The 21517-nt window shown below is 44.5% G+C and overlaps 1 protein-coding gene across 1 annotated transcript in view; it reads left to right on the top strand.

Moving 5' to 3' along the window:
• CTBP1 (C-terminal binding protein 1) overlaps nucleotides 1–21517 on the top strand; it is a 58050-nt gene that overhangs the window by 11568 nt on the left and 24965 nt on the right. Inside the window, 1 exon segment of the mRNA XM_060233561.1 lies at nucleotides 15943–16097. Coding sequence (XP_060089544.1) covers nucleotides 15943–16097 — 155 coding nt within the window.

The raw sequence follows: 21517 nt of genomic DNA, 5'->3' as shown, positions 1-21517 counted from the left end.
GATAAGTTGTTGCTTTAATGGTATTGTTTTTACTTGTAAGCTGCCTCGAGCAGGGCCCTGGGGAGGCAGCATTAAAAGTTCAAGTCAAATATATAATGGCCTTTCTGTCTCCAACTTGTGGCCCCTTTGTGCCCCCCCCCCCATGTCCACCCCTTCTGCTCTGCAGCTGACCCACTGACCCGGCCCTCTTTGACGGGGTCTGGCTTGCCCTTTTCAGAGGGCGAAAGAGGCTGATCAGATTCTTCTGGCAAATAAGAGGGGGGGTATGTGTGTGAGAAAAACTAACAGAATAGGTGAGATCAGACCACTTGGAGTGGTTAATTTTTGTTGTTGTCATTTAAAACATTTTTTTATGTCGCCTTTCCACCTGATCACAGTCCACGAGGCAGAGAACATAACAATAAAAAGGTTTAGGCTATTAAAATACAGTTAGAATGATAAAATAAACCCAATTAACAGCGAGCAACACTAGGAGGGCAAGGAATTGTCATTGGGGATATGCCAGATGAAACCTGGTGAAAGACATTTGAGGGAGTCCCACAAATCTCTCTGGGGAAGGAGTTCCTAAGTCTTAATGTTAATCACGATATACAACGATCGGGCAAGTGGACTGCAGCCAAGAAAAAGTACCTCTGCATAAGAGTCAGTAATGTAGGTTTCCTGGAAAAATAGGGACTGGAAAACTATAAAACTACAATGCACAGCAGCCAAGAAGGTCAGAACGCCTGCTCCGGCTACAACGCCACTGAGGATGTTCTCTGCAGCTGAGAACGAAACATCTGGAAGAAAAACTTTCTCCAGTAGAACACGGCACTTGAGCCCGAAAGATTCTACAAACCCCTAATGATGATGCCATCCGTGAAAACCTGAAATCTTTGATATAAAATTTTGGATCATGATCTAATTTTACCTTCTTTTTTTTAAACCCATTAATATTTTGTAAACAAAAATTTAAAAGTATGCTGTGTTTGTTTTATGCCCGAATAGCAACAGATTCTTGAGCTGAAATATTTTATTAGAGAAAAAGTTAGGTATCATTTCAGTGTTATATTCAGGCAAATTTTATGCAGGAATTGCTTTCACTAGAAACATACTTTTACAATGTACTTCTTTTACATTTAAAAAAAAATATATATGTGTAAAGGCCCAAAGGCCCCGAGAAGTGTTGACAAACTAATTAGCACACACCAAGAACCAGGCAGGCATGTGAAATGTGATGAATATCGGTTGCCCCAATGTCCACTCATCAATTTCAACTGCCAGGTTTGCTCAGTATTGTATTAGCAGTGGCATCCCTGCTTTGTTATTAATTTATGAACAAGTATTTAGAAATGGATTTTTTTCTGAGGAAGTGAAGCATTTTTCATTTCAGAAAATTTTCTGTGGAGCACTTTTTATGGATGTTTTCTGCCCCCCCCCCCCCCCCCCCCCCAAATCTCTGGAGTCTCAGGTCATTGAAGGAATTATTGTGAGAAAGGGAGAAAAGTACTTTCTCTACTTTCTCCATCCCATGCATAATCTTGTAAGCCTCTATCGTGTCACATACTTTGCAAATAACTGTTCGGTTCTACATAACGGTTCTAGTATAGCTGACTTTAGTATTGATAAAATAAGTCATGCCACAGTGTGCGCAGTCTGAGTGGTCGGCACTTGTTGGGGATTGTCTGCCTGAAGGAACGCTCAGACTGTGCTGCAGCCGCAAACAGGGTGGAAGTTGAATCCCTGCCAGTTGGAAAGGGATGCTATTGGGTGTGGCCTCCCTCTCTGAGCCTGTTCAGGTCCTTGCAGTGCTTCTCAACCTTGCCCTGCTTGTTGGTAGGCAGGAGCTTCCAGTTTCATTACCAGCTTCAGCTATTGCACAGACTCTGCCTGTTGCTTGACAGAGGGATTCTGTGGGGATGAGCTGATGGTCTTGTGGGTCGTCTTGCATGCCCCTCCTCAACGGACAGAACCAAAACTTGGAACATGCCTGATGGATGGATGTCCAGCCTCTGCTGGGAGACCTCTAGCTTCTCTCCACCTCCCCTCCCTCTGGTAACTAACCTGGTCAGCAAAGCATTCTTGCCGGTAGGAACTTCTGCTGAAGTTCATCTGGAGTCTAAAGTTCTGAAGAGTGTGATGATGTCTCCCGTCAAGACTTCTCCAGTTTGAACTCATCCATCCAGAGACCTCTAGCTTCTCTCCACCTCCCCTCCCTCCGGTAACTAACCTGGTCAGCAAAGCATTCTTGCCGGTAGGAACTTCTGCTGAAGTTCATCTGGAGTCTGAAGTTCTGAAGAGTGTGATGATGTCTCCCATCAGACTTCTCCAGTTTGAACTTATCCATCCAGTTCCTTCAACTTCTCCTTGTCAGACTTGTTTTCCAGATTCCTGTCCATCTACATTGCTTTCCTCCATACCCATCCAATTGTCTGCATCTTTCTTAAAGTGATGTAGCTAGAACAGGACACAGTATCATAGAACTTCAGGGTCATCTAGTCCAACCCCCAGTACTCCTGATGAGGTGGAGTGGAAAGGAATGATTACATCCTGTATGTGTTTGATCCTTTTGCCTAAATGCAGCATGTTGCATTTGTCCTTGTTGAAGTTCATTTTGTTAGCTTCAGCCCAGTTTTGCAACAAATTAGGATCATTTTGTATTTTATTTCTGTCTTCCTCTAGTTTTGCGTCATAAGAATTCCATCACCCTTCTTTCATGCCGTTGATTAAATGTTGAAGAGTATCAACCCTGGGACAGATCTCTGCCATGCCCTACAAGACATATCCCCCCCTCCCCTGGACTAATAAAGTACTGATGAGAAACATTATCTGAGTTCTCTTCTCCATCTAAGAACATAAGAAAAGCCATGTTGGATCAGGCCAATGGCCCATCCAGTCCAACACTCTGTATCACACAGTGGCCAATATATATATATATATATATACATACACACACACACACACATACACATACATAGATACACACACACATATACACACACATACACTCTCTCTCTCTCTCTGTGGCTAATAGCCACTGATGGACCTCTACTCCATATTTTTATCCAATCCCCTCTTGAAGCTGGCTATGCTTGTAGCCGCCACCACTTCCTGTGGCAGTGAATTCCACACGTTAATCACCCTTTGGGTGAAGAAGTACTTCCTTTTATCTGTTTTAACCTGACTGCTCAGCAATTTCATTGAATGCCCACGAGTTCTTGTATTGTGAGAAAGGGAGAAAAGGACTTCTTTCTTTACTTTCTCCATTCCATGCATAATCTTGTAAACCTCTATCATGTCACCCCGCAGTAAACATTTCTCCAAGCTAAATCTATTTAGAAATCTGCCTGATGGTACTGTTATCAAGGCTGCATTGGATCAGTCTGCCAACCAAAATATAGAGGATCTTGTCAAATGCCTTGCTGAAATCAAGATATATATGTCTGCAGCATTCCCACGATTCACTAGGCTAATAACCTATAAAGGGTGATAAGGTTACATTTACATCCTACATTTACTCTTAATCCAGGCTGACTTGTACTAACCATTGGTGTTTTCACAATGCTTACAGGCTGTAATATGTTCCTGGGTATCCAAGTCACTGGGTGGTGTGCAGTTTCCCAAATTCCCATTCCCCCCATTTTTGAAGATCAGGAAAACATTTGCACTTCTTTTTTTTTGTGTGGCATTTCATTGGTCTTCGAATTTCTCTAAGATAGTAGGGGAGAGGAACTTCAGCACTTTAGCTAATTTCTATGTTGTTTTAGACCGCAGTTCCATCTGGCCCAGAAGCCTTGAATTTACTTAAGGTAGCTAGATTTTCCCCAGCCTTTCAGTTCTGATCTGCAGCCTTACCCTGTCATTCAGGCTGCGTTTGTATACAGTGATAAGGGTTTTAAGTTTAACAAAATTGGAACTTTTAGGATGCCTTAAACACCCTGTGAACGATCAGGCATGTTTTGACTTACATTTACTAAAGAGTTTTTTTTTTTTTTTAAATAACGAATTTCAGTTTTATGTTCCAATAGCAGCAAATACTTAAAGTTAAATATTTGACTTGGGAAAAATAAATCAAATGTGGTTTTAATATTCAAACAAATTCAGGCTTTATGTGAAAACTAGGAATAAGGCCCGTTGTGGGGGAAAATACAACGGGCTCTAGAAAGGGGCTCTGGGCAAGTGCCCCCCACCCTTGCTGTCTTCCTACCCACCCACTCAATTGAAGGCATTCACTCTTCCCACCCTTGGTGCCTCCCACCCCCACTCCCCAACTACCTCTTCCTCTCAACTACCCCCCGTACCCTTGGCACTCCACTACTCCCCCACCTGAGATATTCATTCACCCTCCCTTGCTGTCTTCCCATCCATCCAGTTATTCTGCCATCTTCTCGTGTACAAGAGTTCATTCCTAAGCAGGCAGAACAAGCAGCAATATAAAATGGCATTAGTCATGCTAAACTTCACATCACTGGCATTCCACATCAGACTGGGGGATTTCAGCACCCCCTCCACTGTGGGGATGGGAGTAGAATCAGGGCCTTGGCTGAGCTTGCTCTCGGTGGCTATCTAGGCACTGGCTCACTGGGAAATTTCTGTACAAGTTACGGTAAATGGCTAGTTTATCTCTGGTTTGGATTGCAGTAGTATGCAATAGTAGTTTTATTCCCCCTCATAACATTTAAGAAATTCATAGAGTCAAGGTATATACAGGCCATCTTGGTCAATGCAGGATCAGCCTAGAGCAGAGGTTTCAAACTCAATTTTTACAAGGGCCAGATCTGACATAAATGTCACTTTGTTGGGCTGGACCATGTATGCCAGAAAATGTAACATGAAGCACAAGAGATATAAGCTTTATAAAGGTGATTTCAGATGCCAAATGGCAATAGGCTTGATTGGATTAGGTGTGATATGCTGAGGAGTGGTAGGCGTGGAGATATCATCATTGGTAATGAGGCAGGAAACCTAGGTCTCAGTTTGGTCCAGGAGGATGCAAAGAATGAATGGACATAAGTCTGAAGAAGTGAGCAGTGACTTGCGAAAGCTCATTATCCTGTCACAAATTGTGTTAGTCTTCAAGGTGCTACTGGACTCTTATTCTTTCTACAGCTATAAGAAACCATAACATTCAGAAATCAGTGGGCAAACGTTATAACCTTACAGGACATTCAGTTGCTGCCTTAAGGGTAGCAGCTCTTTTACAAAGGCATTTCAGAGAGAGGTTAGAAAGAGACTGCTGAATTGCAACTGATAATGAAGCTCAGTGAATCCTCCTAGGCTGAATTGAGACCTAGGTTTCTTCTGTCATTACCAATGGCCGCTATTGTTATTTGACATCCACAGGTAGAGAAAGAAGTCCTTTTCTCCCTTTCTCACAATACAAGAACTCGTGGGCATTCAGTGAAATTGCTGAGCAGTCGGGTTAGAACGGATAAAAGGAAGTACTTCTTCACCCAAAGGGTGATTAACATGTGGAATTCACTGCCACAGGAGGTGGTGGCGGCTACAAGCATAGCCAGCTTCAAGAGGGGATTGGATAAAAATATGGAGCAGAGGTCCATCAGTGGCTATTAGCCACAGTATATTTATATATATAAATTTTTTGGCTACTGTGTGACACAGAGTGTTGGACTGGATGGGCTATTGGCCTGATCCAACAGGGCTTCTCTTATGTTCTTTTGTGACACAGAGTGTTGGACTGGATGGGCCATTGGCCTGATCCAACATGGCTTCTCTTATGTTCTTATGTGACGCAGAGTGTTGGACTGGATGGGCCATTGGCCTGATCCAACATGGCTCCTCTTATGTTCTTATGTGACGCAGAGTGTTGGACTGGATGGGCCATTGGCCTGATCCAACATGGCTTCTCTTACGTTCTTACTCTCCAAGATATAAAGACAGAGAGGCTCCCATCTGTTTAGCTGTATCTAAAGAAGGGAGCAGTGACTCATGAAAGCTGCTACAAATTTTGTCAGTCATTAAGGTGCTACTGGACTCCTGCTCCCATCCACTAATAAAGGTTGCAAGCTGTGTTGTCAGGCTTCTTTTATTATTTTTATGTGTTACAACTGGAAAGGGGGAGCTCTCAACGTGAAGTAATGTGTTGCTTTTAGACTGGACAAAATCCAGTCACTGCTAATGAGAATAATAAAAAGTGTGTGCGTGGAGGGGGGTGGTTAATGTGAAGAGAGGCAGCCAGTGAGAGGGGAGAGAGGGAGACCGACCACATGTTGAAATTGAATATATAGAACCGTAAATGTATTTTTTAAAATACTTAGACATCTACTTCCAGTCATTAAACCATGGGATCCAATCCAAATGTTGTAATTCCTTTTTTGAAGGAAAATAAAATCCTAGATACACACATAAATCTAATCTTTTAAAGAAAGCATTTTTCAGAGTAAGTCAAAATAATTCCCCTTTAACCCCCTTTTTCCAGATGCATCTCTTTCCTGCCCCCCTTCCCTTTTAATGTGCATGAGTGTGTGATCAGGACGCAAAGAAAACAGCAGATTAGGGCCTGTCAGAGGAATCCCCCCGCCCCCCGAAGTGTGCATGCACAGGAAAGCTTATACCTGGAATAAAACTTTGGTGGTCTTGAAAGTTCCTTTTCTTGTGCATGAGCTCTCGTTTTCCTTCCCCCTTGCTTCCTCTCCAAAGGAGGGAAGACAGGTTTGGAACCCCAGTAGCAGCCCCAGTGGAGGAAGCAAGGAGAAGGGAGGGGAGGCTTTTCTCTGGTGCACAGATGTGCGCTCTCTTTTTCCTTCCCTCTCAGAGAGTCTTGGCAATGCAGTAGCACCCAGGAGAATGAATCAGGAAACAGGCAGTTGCTGGCAGGACAGATACCAGCCCTGCAGAGACAGCATCAGGCCTGAGGGCTGCCAGGATTTTTTTAGGTTGGGAGGCTTTATAAAAATTTGGGGGCACCCAAATTTTTAAACAGCCCCTTGACCTAAAAAAATGGGGCCAGCAGGCCAGGTCTAAATGCTTCTCACGGCTGTCAGGCTGCAAGAAGCACAGAGACTCTCTGCCTCTCGCTCTCCCTTCCTGCTTAGCAAGCAGGAGGGGAGAGAGAGTGTAGGGGGCCGGCAGGCCTGGTCTTCCAGCTTCTTGCAGCCTGCTGGAGAGTTCTCAGAGAGAGACAGAGAGAGAGAGGCAGGGCCAGCAGGCCTGGTCTTCCAGCTTCTTGCAGCCTGCTGGAGAGTTCTCAGAGAGAGAGAGAGAGGCAGGGCCAGCAGGCCTGGTCTTCCAGCTTCTTGCAGCCTGCTGGAGAGTTCTCAGAGAGAGAGAGAAAGGCAGGGCCAGCAGGCCCGGTCTTCCTGCTTCTTGCAAGAATCAGGGAGACAACCCCACTTGCGGCCTTCCTTCAAAGCATGTGGGGGTGGGGTGGCACTAGTAGAAGCAGCCACCAGCCTCCCGCTGTGATCTAAAGGTCCTGCCAGTCAGCTGGTCTGCAAGGGAAGGCTGGTGGCTGCTGCTGCCGCCCATCCTGTGCACTTTGAGTCATGGGTGGTGGCAAGGAGTCCAGGCCACAGATTGGGGGGCCTTGACTGGGAGTTGGGGGCAAGGTCCCCACAGGCCCTCCCGCGGCTATGGGTCTGCCCTGGCCTAGGGCATCCCTGACGAATGTTTGACCAGTTGCTGCTTAAAGACTGCCACTGAGAGGGGAGCTGATCACCTCCCTAGGTAGCTTTCCACTGTTGAACAACTCCCAATGGAAAACAATTTTTCCTAATATCCAGTCGATATCTTCCCACCCTTAATTTAAAACCATTATTGTGAGTCCTCTCCTCTACTGCCAACAGAAGCAGCTCCCTGCCTCCTCTGAGTGACAGCCCTTCAAAGACTTAAAAGAGAGCAACAATCTCCACCCCCCTCCACAACTTCCTCTTCTCCAGACTGAACATTCCCAAGTCTCTCAGCCTTTTCTCACAGGGCTTGGTCTCCAAGCCCCGATTATCCTCATCACTCTCCTCTACAACTGCTCCATTCTGCCCACATCCTTTTTGAAGTGAGGTTTCCAGAACTGCATACAATACTCCAGGGTGTAGTCTCACATAGTCTTGCATGATGACTAGGGATAGTTACTTGACCTGAAAACATTAATTGCAAGTTTTTGAAACTTGGCAAGCTGGCCTAATATTGTATTGGCACTCATTAAACAGTTATGGGCCCACCAACCCTGTAGCGCTTGCAATATTATAGGGCCTCTGCCCTTCTGTGCTTTGGGGGCTAATGCCAAATACAGCATTTGGCCCTATTTTTGTCCTGTAATGGTAAGCATTTTCAATCCATTTTGTTAGACATATAACTCTTATTTCAAAGAAATCAATTAGAACGCCTGAGTGTAAACACATACAAGATTGATATTTTAATTAGTGTTAGTAAGAAACCAGCAAGTGATACTCACATATTTTTATTCAAGCAACATTTCTGGACATTGCTTCGAATGCATAATGATTTGCTGTAGGCCTGTGACTGGTCTCTAAGGGTAAATGTGTTGGCATGCACAAACAGCTACATTTGGGTCTGATAGCACCTTAGAGACTAAAGAAAATTTAAGAAATGGAAGCCACTTGTACATCAGAGAATCGTTACCTTCTGAATTGTTTATATTGCATAAACTATCTGCTATCTTGTCCATAGCATAGACCTCCCAGATTTTAGCATACCAGGCTTTAACTGGAGGAATATTGGGAGATTTCCAAAATTGGGCTAACACCATTTTAGCAGCAGCTAGTAAAAGGGATATCAGGGATTTATTGAGAGAAGTAATAGGAATACCTTTCCAACAGTCAAGCAAAATGAGTTCCAATTTTAAGGGTAAACTATAGCCCATGATATCCTTGATTTTTGCCACAATTACTGCCCCAAACGACTGCACCCTCGGGCAAGACCACCAGCAGTGTATAAATGTGCCCACCTCTCCACAATTTTTCCAACATTTGGAGGATTTATTTTCTTTTGGTCCTGTAGATCAAATGCGTACATGTATACCCGGTAGATATTATGACATTATCAATTTGATGTAATTAATATATGGACAGAGTACTTATTTTTTAATTCAGCTGCCAATTATGTATGTGTGAGTGAATATATATATATGTGTGTGTGTGTGTGTGTATGTATGAATGTGTGTGTTTGTGTGTGTATATAGTGTTTTGTTGTTTTGTTTGTATTTTGTGTATTTTTATATATATTTTGTTTTCTGCTGGTATGCTATGCTTATACACAAAGAATGATTGCAGATACAATCATTGATTGCTTTATTTGTATGTTTATTAAATTAAATAAAAAAGTTTTTGGACCAAAAAAAAAAAGAGACTAAAGAAAGCTCATATCCCCAAAATTTCGTTGGTCTGGAATCGAATTATTTTACATGATATTTTGTGTGTTATAGTTGCTTTCAGCTTGTGGAAAAGCAGCTTATAATTTTTTTAAAAAAATTCCAGAAGTCCTTAGAGTTTCATTCCAGCTTGTTGGTGAGCAGTGGAATACTTGTCCCAAGTCACTCTTTGATCTTTGGACTGTTTTGCCCTGAAATTTATTGCTTGCAAAATCATTGTGAAAAGTCTTTTTGCTAGAGATACAGTTAATATAACAAAATGCTTTTCTTCGACAGCTTATATACCGCAGCACGTGGAGGGCCTGTGGCTCAGTGGTGGAACATCTACTTGTTATCCAAAAGGTCCCAGATTCAGTCCCCCAGCACCTCCAGTTAAAAGGATCAGGTATGAGGTGCTGTGAAGGATCACCTCTGCCTGAAGCCCTGGAGAGCTGCTGCCCTTCTGAGTAGGCAGGTAGTACTGACCTTGATGGGCAGATGGTCTGATTAAATATAAGGTAGCTTCATGGATGTTCATGGATTGGCTCAGTTGGTCTCTGGTGATGGCATTTTATTGGGGGGGGGGGATGAGAAGATTTGCCTTTTTGTCACCTGCTGCACTGATTATGCACTTTTGCCTTACGCAACTTAAATGGTAAATGTCCATATTATTGCAGTGACGGGCTCGGATCCTCTGTCTCCCTTCCACTAAGGCTTCCTTCAGCAGAGAAGGACTTCTTTCTGTAGAGAATGGCTCCTTTTCCTGATAGAGAAGAGAACAGTCCACAGTGTGACACAGAATGTTGGACTGGATGGGCCATTGGCCTGATCTAACATGGCTTCTCTTATGTTCTTATTATGGAACTTAAAGACAATTGAACCCCATCAGATAATCCCACTCTGGGTTCAGTTTGTTTCTGCTGGGGGTGAAGAACAGAAGTGGTTATGTATATATTTATTATATTAATGTTTCTACCCTGGCTCTATATCTGTGTGTGTGTGTTTTGTATACTGTGGTGTGTGTATATATATAAAAAACTATATTGGCTCAACAATATACATATCATGTTCCTAATATTAAGACAGGTAGCCATGTTAGTCTGTCCATAGCAGTACAAAAGAGCAAGAACCTGAAAGGCTAACAAAATTTGCAGTGACTCATGAAAGCTCTTCTCTTATCACAAATTTTAAGGTGCTTCTTGACTCTTGGTCGTTTCTAATGTTCCTAATATTTGAAGGAATTCTATGAACAAAAACAATAAAGGTGTTCTCAATTCTGACTTTTGAGCAGTGTTCCCTCTAAGCTGAGTTAGCGTGAGCTAGCTCACAGATTTTTAGCCTCCGGCTCACACATTTTTGTCTTAGCTCAGGAAGAATGACCCCAGAGCACACCAATTTATGCAGCAGCTCACAACTTGATTGCCAGTAGCTCATGAAGTTGAATTATTGCTCACAAGACTCTGCAGCTTAGAGGGAACATTGCTTTTGAGTCCAGCCAGGGGTTCTTCTGACCCCTTTGCCCTCCCATGTGAGGTTCTGTAGTTTACCAGAAACCCCGGGATTGTGGGATGCAGGGTCCGTTGGGGGCTTTTCTTGAGGTATCCTTAATTGTTCATATGAATCTGCCTTACATTTTTATAATTTTCTGATTGCTGGCTTGGCTCTCAACATAATTTTTTCTTGTCCTAGGTGACCTTTTCATGTTAATATAGTTAGGCAGCAGTTTCCGTTGTAAATATAGGCAGTATTTAAGGTCATATCTAAGCAGTATCTAAGGCCACCTTTTATCTTGGAGAGAACAGAATGCATTATAGATTCAGCTGTTCAGACAGAAAGAGTACTGAAGTTGTGAACGTCAAAAAGATCTTTTCAGTGGAGGGCTTGTGCAGCAAATAACAAGTTGTTAGGAGGGCTTGGGGAGGGGCATTGAGAATTTGCTTTGTCGCTGAAGAATCCCTATCTCTGATTGCTAGCTTGGGAGAGCCCAGGGGAAATCTTTCCAGGGAAGTGGTGATTCCTGGATTATAAACGTCTGTTTGACTCGATAAACTTTGTTTCATGATAGATTCTGTATGAAAAGAGGTTCAACTGTTCAGTGTTGTATGTATGTATATATTTATATATGTATGATAAAGGAACGGCTGACTTGACCTACCTAGGAAAAATTGCGGTGTCACTTATTTCAAGTGTGTTGAAATTCTGAGATTGTGCATCATTTTAAATATATATGTATTTATCATATGTGACTGGATCGGGAGGAATAGCGACAGATCCATGTTACAGCCAAAGCAACAGATTCTGTGATGAATCTGAAGTGATTTCAAGCTGATGGTAACTCATGCTTAATAAATGCATTTGTCTTTAATAATATTGATACATTTTGAAAATGACATTTAAAAGGAATCCAGGTTTGAAAAGGGGAATGCTATTAGAAGTGTTATTCTAAAGCCTTGTTCACAGAAATATTGCAGGAGTATGAAAATTAAACTTTCTACCATTTTATAAATATGCTTCACATCCTTAGATTTGTTGTTTGTAGGGTTACTCATGAGTATTGTGCTTTTCTCACATTCATGTATTTTTCAGAGAAAAAGAATTCAAGCATTTGTTTTGAGGGGAAAACAGAAAAAATAAAGAATTACATGGACTTTGCAAACAGATGTTAGCAAATGAAAGGTAGGTCAGATGTTGCACCTGCTAAATATGAAACTACAGAGTTGATGTCCCAAGAGAGTAATCTCTTGAGGTCAACTGAGACGCAGCATCCGATGTGGGTTCAGGTGTTATTGCTGGGGGGAGAAATGGTATTTTCCCAAAACAGTCTGTAAAAAAGTCTCTTCAATACAGTTAGTTTTTCAAAACAAAAAGTTGTCTGTTACTTTTGGCAGAAGTGGAGTGAGTAAGACTGCTATAGTTGTCCAGGTGTGAGGATCAGAATTTTGTTTGTGAGTTGGTGGTTTGACTTGACCAGCCTACATGATCTGTAAGTTTGCATAATTGTTCAGAGTTCACATCCTGGACTGAAGAGTTGTGAGGTGAAGGGAGCAGAGGTCCATCAGTGGCTATTAGCCACAGTGTGTATATGTGTGTGTGTATGTATAATTTTTTTGGCCACTGTGTGACACAGAATGTTGGACTGGATGGGCCATTGGCCTAATCCAACATGGCTTCTCTCATGTTCTTATGTGACATCTAGTCAGAAGAAGGAGATGAAGGGATCATGTCTTGTCTTGTTCTCTAACCTTCGTTCTTAATTAGAAAAGTAATCCATTTCATGCTGCATGACAGGAGGATCAGTCACTTTCTTGTGTGGTGTGTCAGGCACCTAAATCCTGCTTTTAGATCTGAAGATAGAATTTCTGTGTATGTCACGGATGTTGTTTGTTAAGCTGTTGAAAATGGTGCTTGGCTATGCTTAAGTATTAGTGTCTTCATATTCATTAAATATGTGACTATTTGAAAAGAGAGTTTTAACCAGAGATACTCCATGTGAGAAAAAAGTTTGGTACTGATGCCCACAGTAAAAAAATCTGTCTGCGTCTCTCAGTTAAGAAAATCTTTAAAGGTAGTTTTTGAATAGTGCATTGCTCGGTTGTGTTGGTGAAGACTTCTGTGTTCACTGGAGTGTCCAGCATATTGCCTGCCCATAAATATTGTGAAGTGTCCGTGACTGCAAGAAGGACAATTTGCAAGATGGCCTCACACCACCCTAAAAGACCAGCCAGCACTTAGAAAGGAAGTGGATCTTGGGGTATTGTGAAATGTGTAGTTGACAAGGCAGCCTGTGACGCTGAACGGTTTCAGCAGTCACTTGTAGATTTAAAAGCAGTGAAAGTTACCCATTTGGCAACCATCAAGGTTTTAGCTTAAACTCTAGTAAATGTCAAATTCAAAACTGGCTTCTCACTGTTTCTTTCATTACTGTAGCTCCAATAGGCTTTTTGAGGCTTATTTTCTCCTTGAGTGCCTACTAAAAATTAAAAACAGATTGATCTCCCAGCTATTTTTGTTTATTACACTGAACTGCTCTAGGTATTGTAGAAGGCAGAGTCTTAATGCCCACAAATCTCACTCTTGCGGGGCTACCAAGAGAGCAACTTTTGGGACAGTTAATGTCAACCTCAACTGTCTCGTCTTGGTCTTGGTTGATCCCTTGCTGTGCCTTGGCTTTCCCTTCTGAAATGCCTGGGCAAAGGTCTTCAGGCGGTGGGGGTGGGGGGGGGAAGCAGAGGGGTTAGGTGCTGGTCTCTCTGCTTCATATTTATCAGTAGGTGCTGACTTGCCTCTGTGGTTGGGGACAAAATGAGGACATTCCCGCCCCCCCAGCAGCAAACAAGTGTTAATCTATTGTTGTGTTCTGCTGATGTCAGTGGAACAGGAGTAGAGGAGGGTGGGCAGCAGGTAGAGAGCAGACTCCATGAGAACCTCTGACCTCCTTCCTGGCTTTGCAATTGTCAGATCCTTAATGTTGTCTTACCGTGTTTTTTTTGTGTGTGTGTTTTAATTTTTAGTAAAAAATTGAACTCGCTCCTGCCTGCAGAGAGGTTGCAAGTGGATGAGAAGTTTAAAAGCTTTGGTTCAAGATTGCAGGAGGTCGAATGAGAACTTGGACCCGCATGGCAGGCCTCTGTGTTGTCTTCCAGTACTGAAGATTGTAAATAGCTGAGAAGTGGAATTAATGACTCTGGCACTGAACCCCAGTTTAAGAAATGTCAGGTTGGTCTCGGGTCATGGAGGTCTGGCATTAGTTTGCAAGTTTTTAAAATGAACTGTGACTTCGTAGTCCAAGAAACCATTGTGAAAATATTGTACGTCAAAGATGAACCTTTTTGTGTGTGGGGTGCGGTGGGGGGCTGTATTTTGCCTAGGTGCTCTTACAGGTCATGCCATGTGGAGGGTTTGATTTGGAGCTCGGGGTCAGAATTCAGACTGGTGGAAGCAGTGGTTTTGTCTGCATGCAGGAGCCTTTCATACCCACCCCTGAAAAGGCCTCTTTCTCAAGGTTTCTGGGAAAGATGCTGCTTAGGGAAGGCAGCTTTGTCCTTCCCTAGGCATGAACAGAACAGCTTGCTGCCTGCTCTTGAGGTGGGGAGAGGGCATGTCTGGCCTGACCCGGAGCTGTCTCTTCTGGTTAAGGATGGAACGGAACGTATTTGAATTCTTTTATTTCCTCCCAGAAATTACTCTTCAAAATAAATGTATAATTGAGCTTCATGTAGTGCTGAATTTTGACTATACAGTTCTCTGCACTTGCAAAAGCCTGGAGTACACACACAGCCTTCGTTGTAGTTTTGCAACCGATAAATGTTGCTAGCTTGGCTTATAGGATTTGACTAGGTATTTAATCTAGGGCGAAAAATGGTTGTGAAACATGGGAGCGAGATACTTTTCCTAGGAGCTGGATTCAAAGGAGTGAAAGGGGCGGAAGGAAGACTCAGAAGACCCGGATGTGCCAGGGAGGGGAGGACCCCGCGCTCTCTCACCAGCCCCTTCCAAACCCTGCCAGTTGAGCTGGAGGTGGAAGTCAAGCCCCCCTCTGTCTTGTGCTGAGAGACGCAGTCGAGGGATGTTCACAGGTTGCCTTGCAGAGCTGAGCCCTTGAACTAGAAGAAGTTCTGGAGCAAGACCCTGGAAAGTATTTTGTCAGGCTAGGCTTTTTCGCAGGAAAAGCTGTTGCAAAAGTAGGGTGTAAAAGGCAGATGCCGGGGGGAAATCTAAAAATGGGAGGGAAGGAAAAGGGGGGGAAATATTAATGAGGCAAGAGAGAACGGGGGGAAAAGAGAGTTGGTGTTAAGGAGGATGTGTACACAGAATAAAAGAGAATGGTGCAGGAGAGGAGGAGAATGACACAGGATGGCTGCAGAATGTGGAACGGCCTGACAAAGAAGCCCGCAGAGAAATCTATGAGTGAGCTGCCCACCTTCCCATTCGACAGCAGTTTTTCAACTGCTCGCTGTGAACTGCTTGTGAGGCCAGGGAAGAGGTGGCCTGGCCCTGCCCTCTGGGAGAGCTGAAACCTGCCTCCTGCCCTTATTGTAACAAATAACGTTAGAAATGCCATTTACAAAAGCAGGATTCCTTCATAACAGCCTCACAAAGAAGTCCTCAAAAGCTGTTGCCTCACGCCTTTTTTGCTAGCCTGCCCATCCATGGGTGCCAGTTTTGTAGTCCCTTGTCTTGTGCTTGGTGGCATGAGGACTTTGGCATCCTCTGGGACCTGGGCAGGTGACCATCGACAAGCCTGCTTTGGTGTGGCCAGTTCTTTGTGATGCAGTGAGAAAATGTTCTCTGTGAAGGCCGGTACCATGGCTTTCCGGTTCCGTCTTTCTACTGCCCCGAATCTGAGATTATGGATTAGTTCATGTGTTCTGTCTATCTGTATCTGTGTAGTACTGCTTATTGCAACTATTGCCTTAAGCAGAGGAGTTCTGGTGTTTGTGTTTCTGTTTCCTAACAAGCCACACCACATACTCATTCTACTAAAGGCTAATTTCTTTTAAAACTCCCGTTTCCTCCTTTTCCTAGTGGCAACTTTGTCTTTCCCGGTCTAGAAAAAAATATTTTGTTTTCGTCGTCTTACTTTAAAATGCAGTGTGCTGTGTATGTAAAAGTGTTTTTTTTCCCTTTGTTTGTTTTAGGCATTCGACCACCAATCATGAATGGGCCCATGCACCCACGCCCTCTGGTGGCGCTGCTGGATGGCAGGGACTGTACTGTAGAAATGCCAATCTTGAAGGATGTTGCCACAGTTGCATTTTGTGATGCACAGTCCACACAAGAAATTCATGAAAAGGTAAAATTGATCCCCCCCCCCCCCCCGCACATAAGCTAATTATGCTGTTATCGTTTATGGGGAGGAGGTTATTCCCAAATTATTTTTGTTCTCCTTTAAGTAAGATTTTTCTTCAAACCTGGGGATTTATTTAGGTTTGCAGAATCCTAAATGGTAGCCATGGCTGGCTGCGTTATGGAGGTTTCCCAGCTCTCTCAGCCTTACCTCCATGGTGGAGGTTTCCTAGCAGCCTCCCACCCTGGCTGTTTGATATAGTGATAAAGAACTGAGCACATCGCAGTCCTCCCTCCGGACAAGCCCCATGCCTGGCACCCACAAATCATGACACTGTCACTCTGTTGACCTAATAGGAGGGAGCAGTTTTAGCAGCCTCAGGCTATGATATGCGAGGTCTGCCCTCTGTCAAGTGTGAGCAACTCCTAGGGAAGGGCAGGCATCTCATTACAGAGAGAATTATTATGCTGAGGAACAAAGCCTCCTGAGGGGAAATCAGTATAGCTGCTTCAGAAACAGTTTGGTGTAGTTAAGAGTGGTGAACTCTCATCTGAAGAACCGGGTTGGATTCTCCACTCCTCCTCCACATGCAGCCGGCTGGACTGACGTTGGGCCAGTCACAGTTCTCTTAGCGCTCTCACAGCCCCACCTACCTCACAGGGTGTCTCTTGTGGGGAGAGGAAGGGAAGGAGATTGGAAAAGCTGCTCTGAGATGCCAAGTGCAGGGCAGGGTATAAAAACAACTCTAAAACGGAATCTTGCCTCCACCAACCCGTTGGAGTTTTTTTGAGTGGGTTAACGGGTATGTGAATAAGGTTATAAAATTCACCAAAGACGCCTGGATAAACTTAGCAGCTAAAGGATAACAGAGCGAGTCCTGTTAGGGATTAAAAATTGGTTAAATGACAGGAAGAAGAAGAAGAGGAATGAATGGACAGTCCTCACAATGGAGATAAGTGAGCAGCCGGTTTCCAAAAGTATCAGTGTTGGGGCTGCTGTTGCTTAATTTGTTCATCAGTGATCAGAAAGTAAAAATGCAGAATTTCCAGAAATGTTGAAGCCATGGAATAAATTGACATTTTGCCCACATTCTTTTTGGAGGAAGAATGAGAATTTTAGGAAAATTTGAAATGAGGCAATACATACTTTTCTGTCAAGATAAGACTTTGGAATGTTTTAATAGCATGAAAAGCATAATTAATAATTTAGCATATGTAATTGTACTATTTAGCATATTTATGGAATTTAAATATATGAATCTTCTCTGTTTGCAAGTAAACCGCTCAAAGAAAAGTTGCAAAATGCAGAATTTTAACTCTCACCTACAGAGATCACTGGGGCACCTCAGTTTCACTGTCATTCTCCATAGTATATTTAAAGATGTGAAGGCCTGGGGGGAAAAATCAGGATAGATGAAAGGGAACAAACTGAAATCAAGTGGAGTAAATGCTTATAATGGGATGGTATGCGTGATCTTAGGGAGCTGGGATTGCACTCACATTTTGCCTCGCAGAGTAGCTTTGTAGTCGTGTGTCATACTGGCCCCATCTCTGTGGCAAGGTGTTCATGTGGCAACTGTGGCCAGGAGTAAGTTTCTGTTAGCTTCATCTCATAATGCCCTGTCATGGAAGTCTGGAATAGGTGTATCCATGCACTGAGAGCTCGAGGGAGTTCCTACTATAATATGTTCTACACAATACTAGAGAAAGAAGCTGCAGAGTCTTGTGAGCAAAAAATCTACTTTGTGAGCTACTGGCATTAAAGACGTGAGCTGCTGCAATTTTGTTCCGGGTGCCATTTTTTCCTAAGACAAAAATGTGTGAGCTGGAGACTAAAAATCTGTGAGCTAGCTCACGCTAACTCAGCTTAGAGGAGTCATTGGTTATACATAGGACGGATATTGGACACTGTTCAAAAGCTTTTTAGCTGGCTTAAATGCCGCTGCTCGTTTTCAGACGAAGCACGGGAATTTATTTCGATATTTATGACTCGCTCTTTTCCCCGGTAGGGACTCAAAGTGGCTCACAACAATTTGTGCTCTTTTTCTCTCTCTGCTATCCTTTAATTAAGAGTTACATTTGCTTACAAGAGCTGAAGGTGTGTATATGAGAGGAGGATGTGTCTCTGTGGGATGGGCCTCAGGCCTTACTGCCTGTCCTATTCCAGTTTGGTAGCCTTGTTTTGCCTTTTCAGGTAGAGGCAAATGGATGCACTGCCAGAGAGAAAGGGGCAAGGGGAGAATTCAGATGCTCTTCCTGAGGAAGGAAGGCAAAGGGTGGAGAGAGGCTGTTAACGCTGCACACTGATCTTTTCTTAAGAAGACGATAAGGTCTCTCAAAATACTAGAACTTGAGTGTCCAATGAAGTTGATGAGCAGTAGCTTCAGGATGGACAAAAGGAAGTTGAAACGCTTGGGGCTCTTTAGCTTGGAGAAACGTCGACTGCGGGGTGACACGATAGAGGTTTACAAGATGATGCGTGGGATGGAGAAAGCAGAGAAAGAAGTCCTTTTCTCCCTTTCTCACAATACAAGCACTCGTGGGCATTCGATGAAATTGCTGAGCAGTCGGGTTAAAACGGATAAAAGGAAGTAGTTCTTCATCCAAAGGGTGATTAACATGTGGAATTCACTGCCACAGGAGGTGGTGGCGGCCACAAGCATAGCCACCTTCAAGAGGGGTTTAGATAAAAATATGGAGCAGAGGTCCATCAGTGGCTATTAGCCACAAAAAAAATTTGCCACTGTGTGACACAGAGTGTTGGACTGGATGGGCCATTGGCCTGATCCAACATGGCTTCTCTTATGTTCTTCTGTGACTCAGAGTGTTGGATGGGCCATTGGCCTGATCCAACATGGCTTCTCTTATGTTCTTTTGTGACACAGTGTGTTGGACTGGATGGGCCATTGGCCTGGTCCAACATGGCTTCTCTTATGTTCTTATGTGACACAGAGTGTTTGACTGGATGGGCCATTGGCCTGATCCAACATGGCTTCTCTTATGTTCTTAAGTACTATCAAACCTGATCCAATCACACCTTCTGTTGTCATTTGGCTTCTGAAATGACTCCACTTTCTAATATATAGGACAGATGGACTCACTTTCTAGCCGTATCTGAAGAAGTGAAAGCTCATAGCCCGCCACAAATTTTGTTAGTCTTTAAGGTGCTACTGGATTCTTACTGTTTTCTACTGCTAAAGATAAACTGACATGCCTACCCATCTCGATGTACTTTACACAGAAAGTGATTAAAATGTGAAAGTCGCGGCCAGAGGATGTAGTGATTGGCACTGTAACAGACAGCTTTCAAAGTGGATTAGATAGATTCATAGAGGATAAGTCTGTCAGTGGCTAGTAGTTATGGTGACTGAGGGGAATCTTTGTACTGAGAAGCACTAATCCTCTGAATCTCAGAGCCAGGAGGCCTCATCGGGGAAGGCCTCAGCCTCTGCCCTGGAACTGGCTGGCCACTGTGTGAGGCAGGATGCTGGATAGATGGACTGTTGGTCTGATCCAGCAGGGCTCTTTTTATGTTCATCCTCATGACTTCTGTGTCGGCACACAGCAGGCCTGTCACCAGGAGGAGTTAGTGAGTTCTTAAAAGAGAATTCTGGTATCTAACATCTCTGCCCCTCCCAACATCAAGGTGAGCTTCCTGCCCCAAAGTGACATGGCTAGGGTGGGGAAAGAAGCAGCCAGTTTGGTGTAGTGGTTAAGTGTGCGGACTCTTAGCTGGGAGAACTGGGTTTGATTCCCCGCTCCTCCACTTGCAGCTGCTGGCATGGCCTTGGGTCAGCCATAGCTCTGGCAGAGGTTGTCCTTGAAAGGGCAGCGGCTGTGAGAGCCCTCTCCAGCCCCACCCACCTCACAGGGTGTCTGTTGTGGGTGAGGAAGGGAAAGGAGATTGTGAGCTGCTCTGAGACTCTTTGGAGTGGAGGGCGGGATATAAATCCAATATCTTCATCTACCTCACAGGGTGTCTGTTGTGGGGGAGGAAGGGAAAGGAGATTGTGAGCTGCTCTGAGACTCTTCGGAGTGGAGGACGGGATATAAATCCAATATCTTCATCTACCTCACAGGGTGTCTGTTGTGGGGGAGGAAGGGAAAGGAGATTGTGAGCCGCTCTGAGACTCTTCGGAGTGGAGGACGGGATATAAATCCAATATCTTCATCTACCTCACAGGGTGTCTGTTGTGGGGGAGGAAGGGAAAGGAGATTGTGAGCCGCTCTGAGACTCTTCGGAGTGGAGGACGGGATATAAATCCAATATCATCATCTTCTTGTTTCATTGGCCAAGGGAGGATTGTGGCCTGAGCTGCAGTTTGGCCACCCATGGCCTAACCTACCTCACAGGGTTGTTGTGAGGGGAGAATGACATGCTGCCCTGAGCCAGTTTGGTGTAGTGGTTAAGTGTGCGGACTCTTATCTGGGAGAACCGGGTTTGATTCCCCACTCCTCCACTTGCACCTGCTGGGATGGCCTTGGGTCAGCCATAGCTCTGGCAGAGGTTGTCCTTGAAAGGGCAGCTGCTGTGAGAGCCCTCTCCAGCCCCACCCACCTCACAGGGTGTTTGTTGTGGGGGAGGAAGATAGAGGAGATTGTGAGCCGCTCTGAGACTCTTTGGAGTGGAGGGCGGGATATAAATCCAATATCTTCTTCTTCTTCTTCTCTTTGGAGGGATGGTGGGACAAAAACATACTAGATCCCGAGAGGAGAATGAATACAGAGCAACAATGTTGGGCACAAGAAAGAGGGAGGTTTTTGCATAGGGAGGGAACCCCCAGGCCTGGAGAAAGATACCATCTCCCCCCCCCCCCCAAAAAAAAAGGCCAATGCCATCCAAAGTCAGGGGGAAGAGGGCTCCTCCTGCTGCTCTGCCTGGGAAGCCACCTGCCCTTCAGGCTCAAAAGGAACTTGCAGCTTGCCTCTTTTCCCCACAAGCAGAAGGCCCCTCCTCCTCCAAAACCAGCTTGGGCCCCCTCCATCTCTGCATCTTTGCAGAGGCTTGGGCTTGTCAGATTCTTAGACTGTAGGTCAGAGTGACCTCTATTCAGAGGCTGACGTGTTTCTGAGATCTGAAGGCTTGAGGGAGGAGGGCAGTGAAGCTGTTGAGGTGGTCTGTAGTGTCGGGGGGAACCACAAGACTCCTGGAGGGGAATTTCCTCCTCCCCTGCTTGTTCGATGAACCAGCCACTTGCTGACCAGTCTGTCTGCCTGCAGCACTGCTGCTCCCGCCTACCCATCTGCAGCCTGGCTCATGTGCTGGCGGGAGAGGGGGCACTCTTCCTCCTTCCCTGCCTGCAGGGCTGGCATCACCGGTGGCCTCTCTGGCTCCGCCTCCCCCCTTACAGATGTTGCCTATGTAAGTTCAGGCACTGTTTCTGTTGGGGGGGGGGCTTAACCCCCTCTCTGTTTGTGGTGAGGGTT

This window comes from Heteronotia binoei, chromosome 3 (assembly GCF_032191835.1).
Source record: "Heteronotia binoei isolate CCM8104 ecotype False Entrance Well chromosome 3, APGP_CSIRO_Hbin_v1, whole genome shotgun sequence".
Lineage (NCBI taxonomy): Eukaryota > Metazoa > Chordata > Lepidosauria > Squamata > Gekkonidae > Heteronotia > Heteronotia binoei.
Note: the sequence above shows the minus strand (reverse complement) of the source record. Positions and strands in the feature narration are given on the sequence as shown.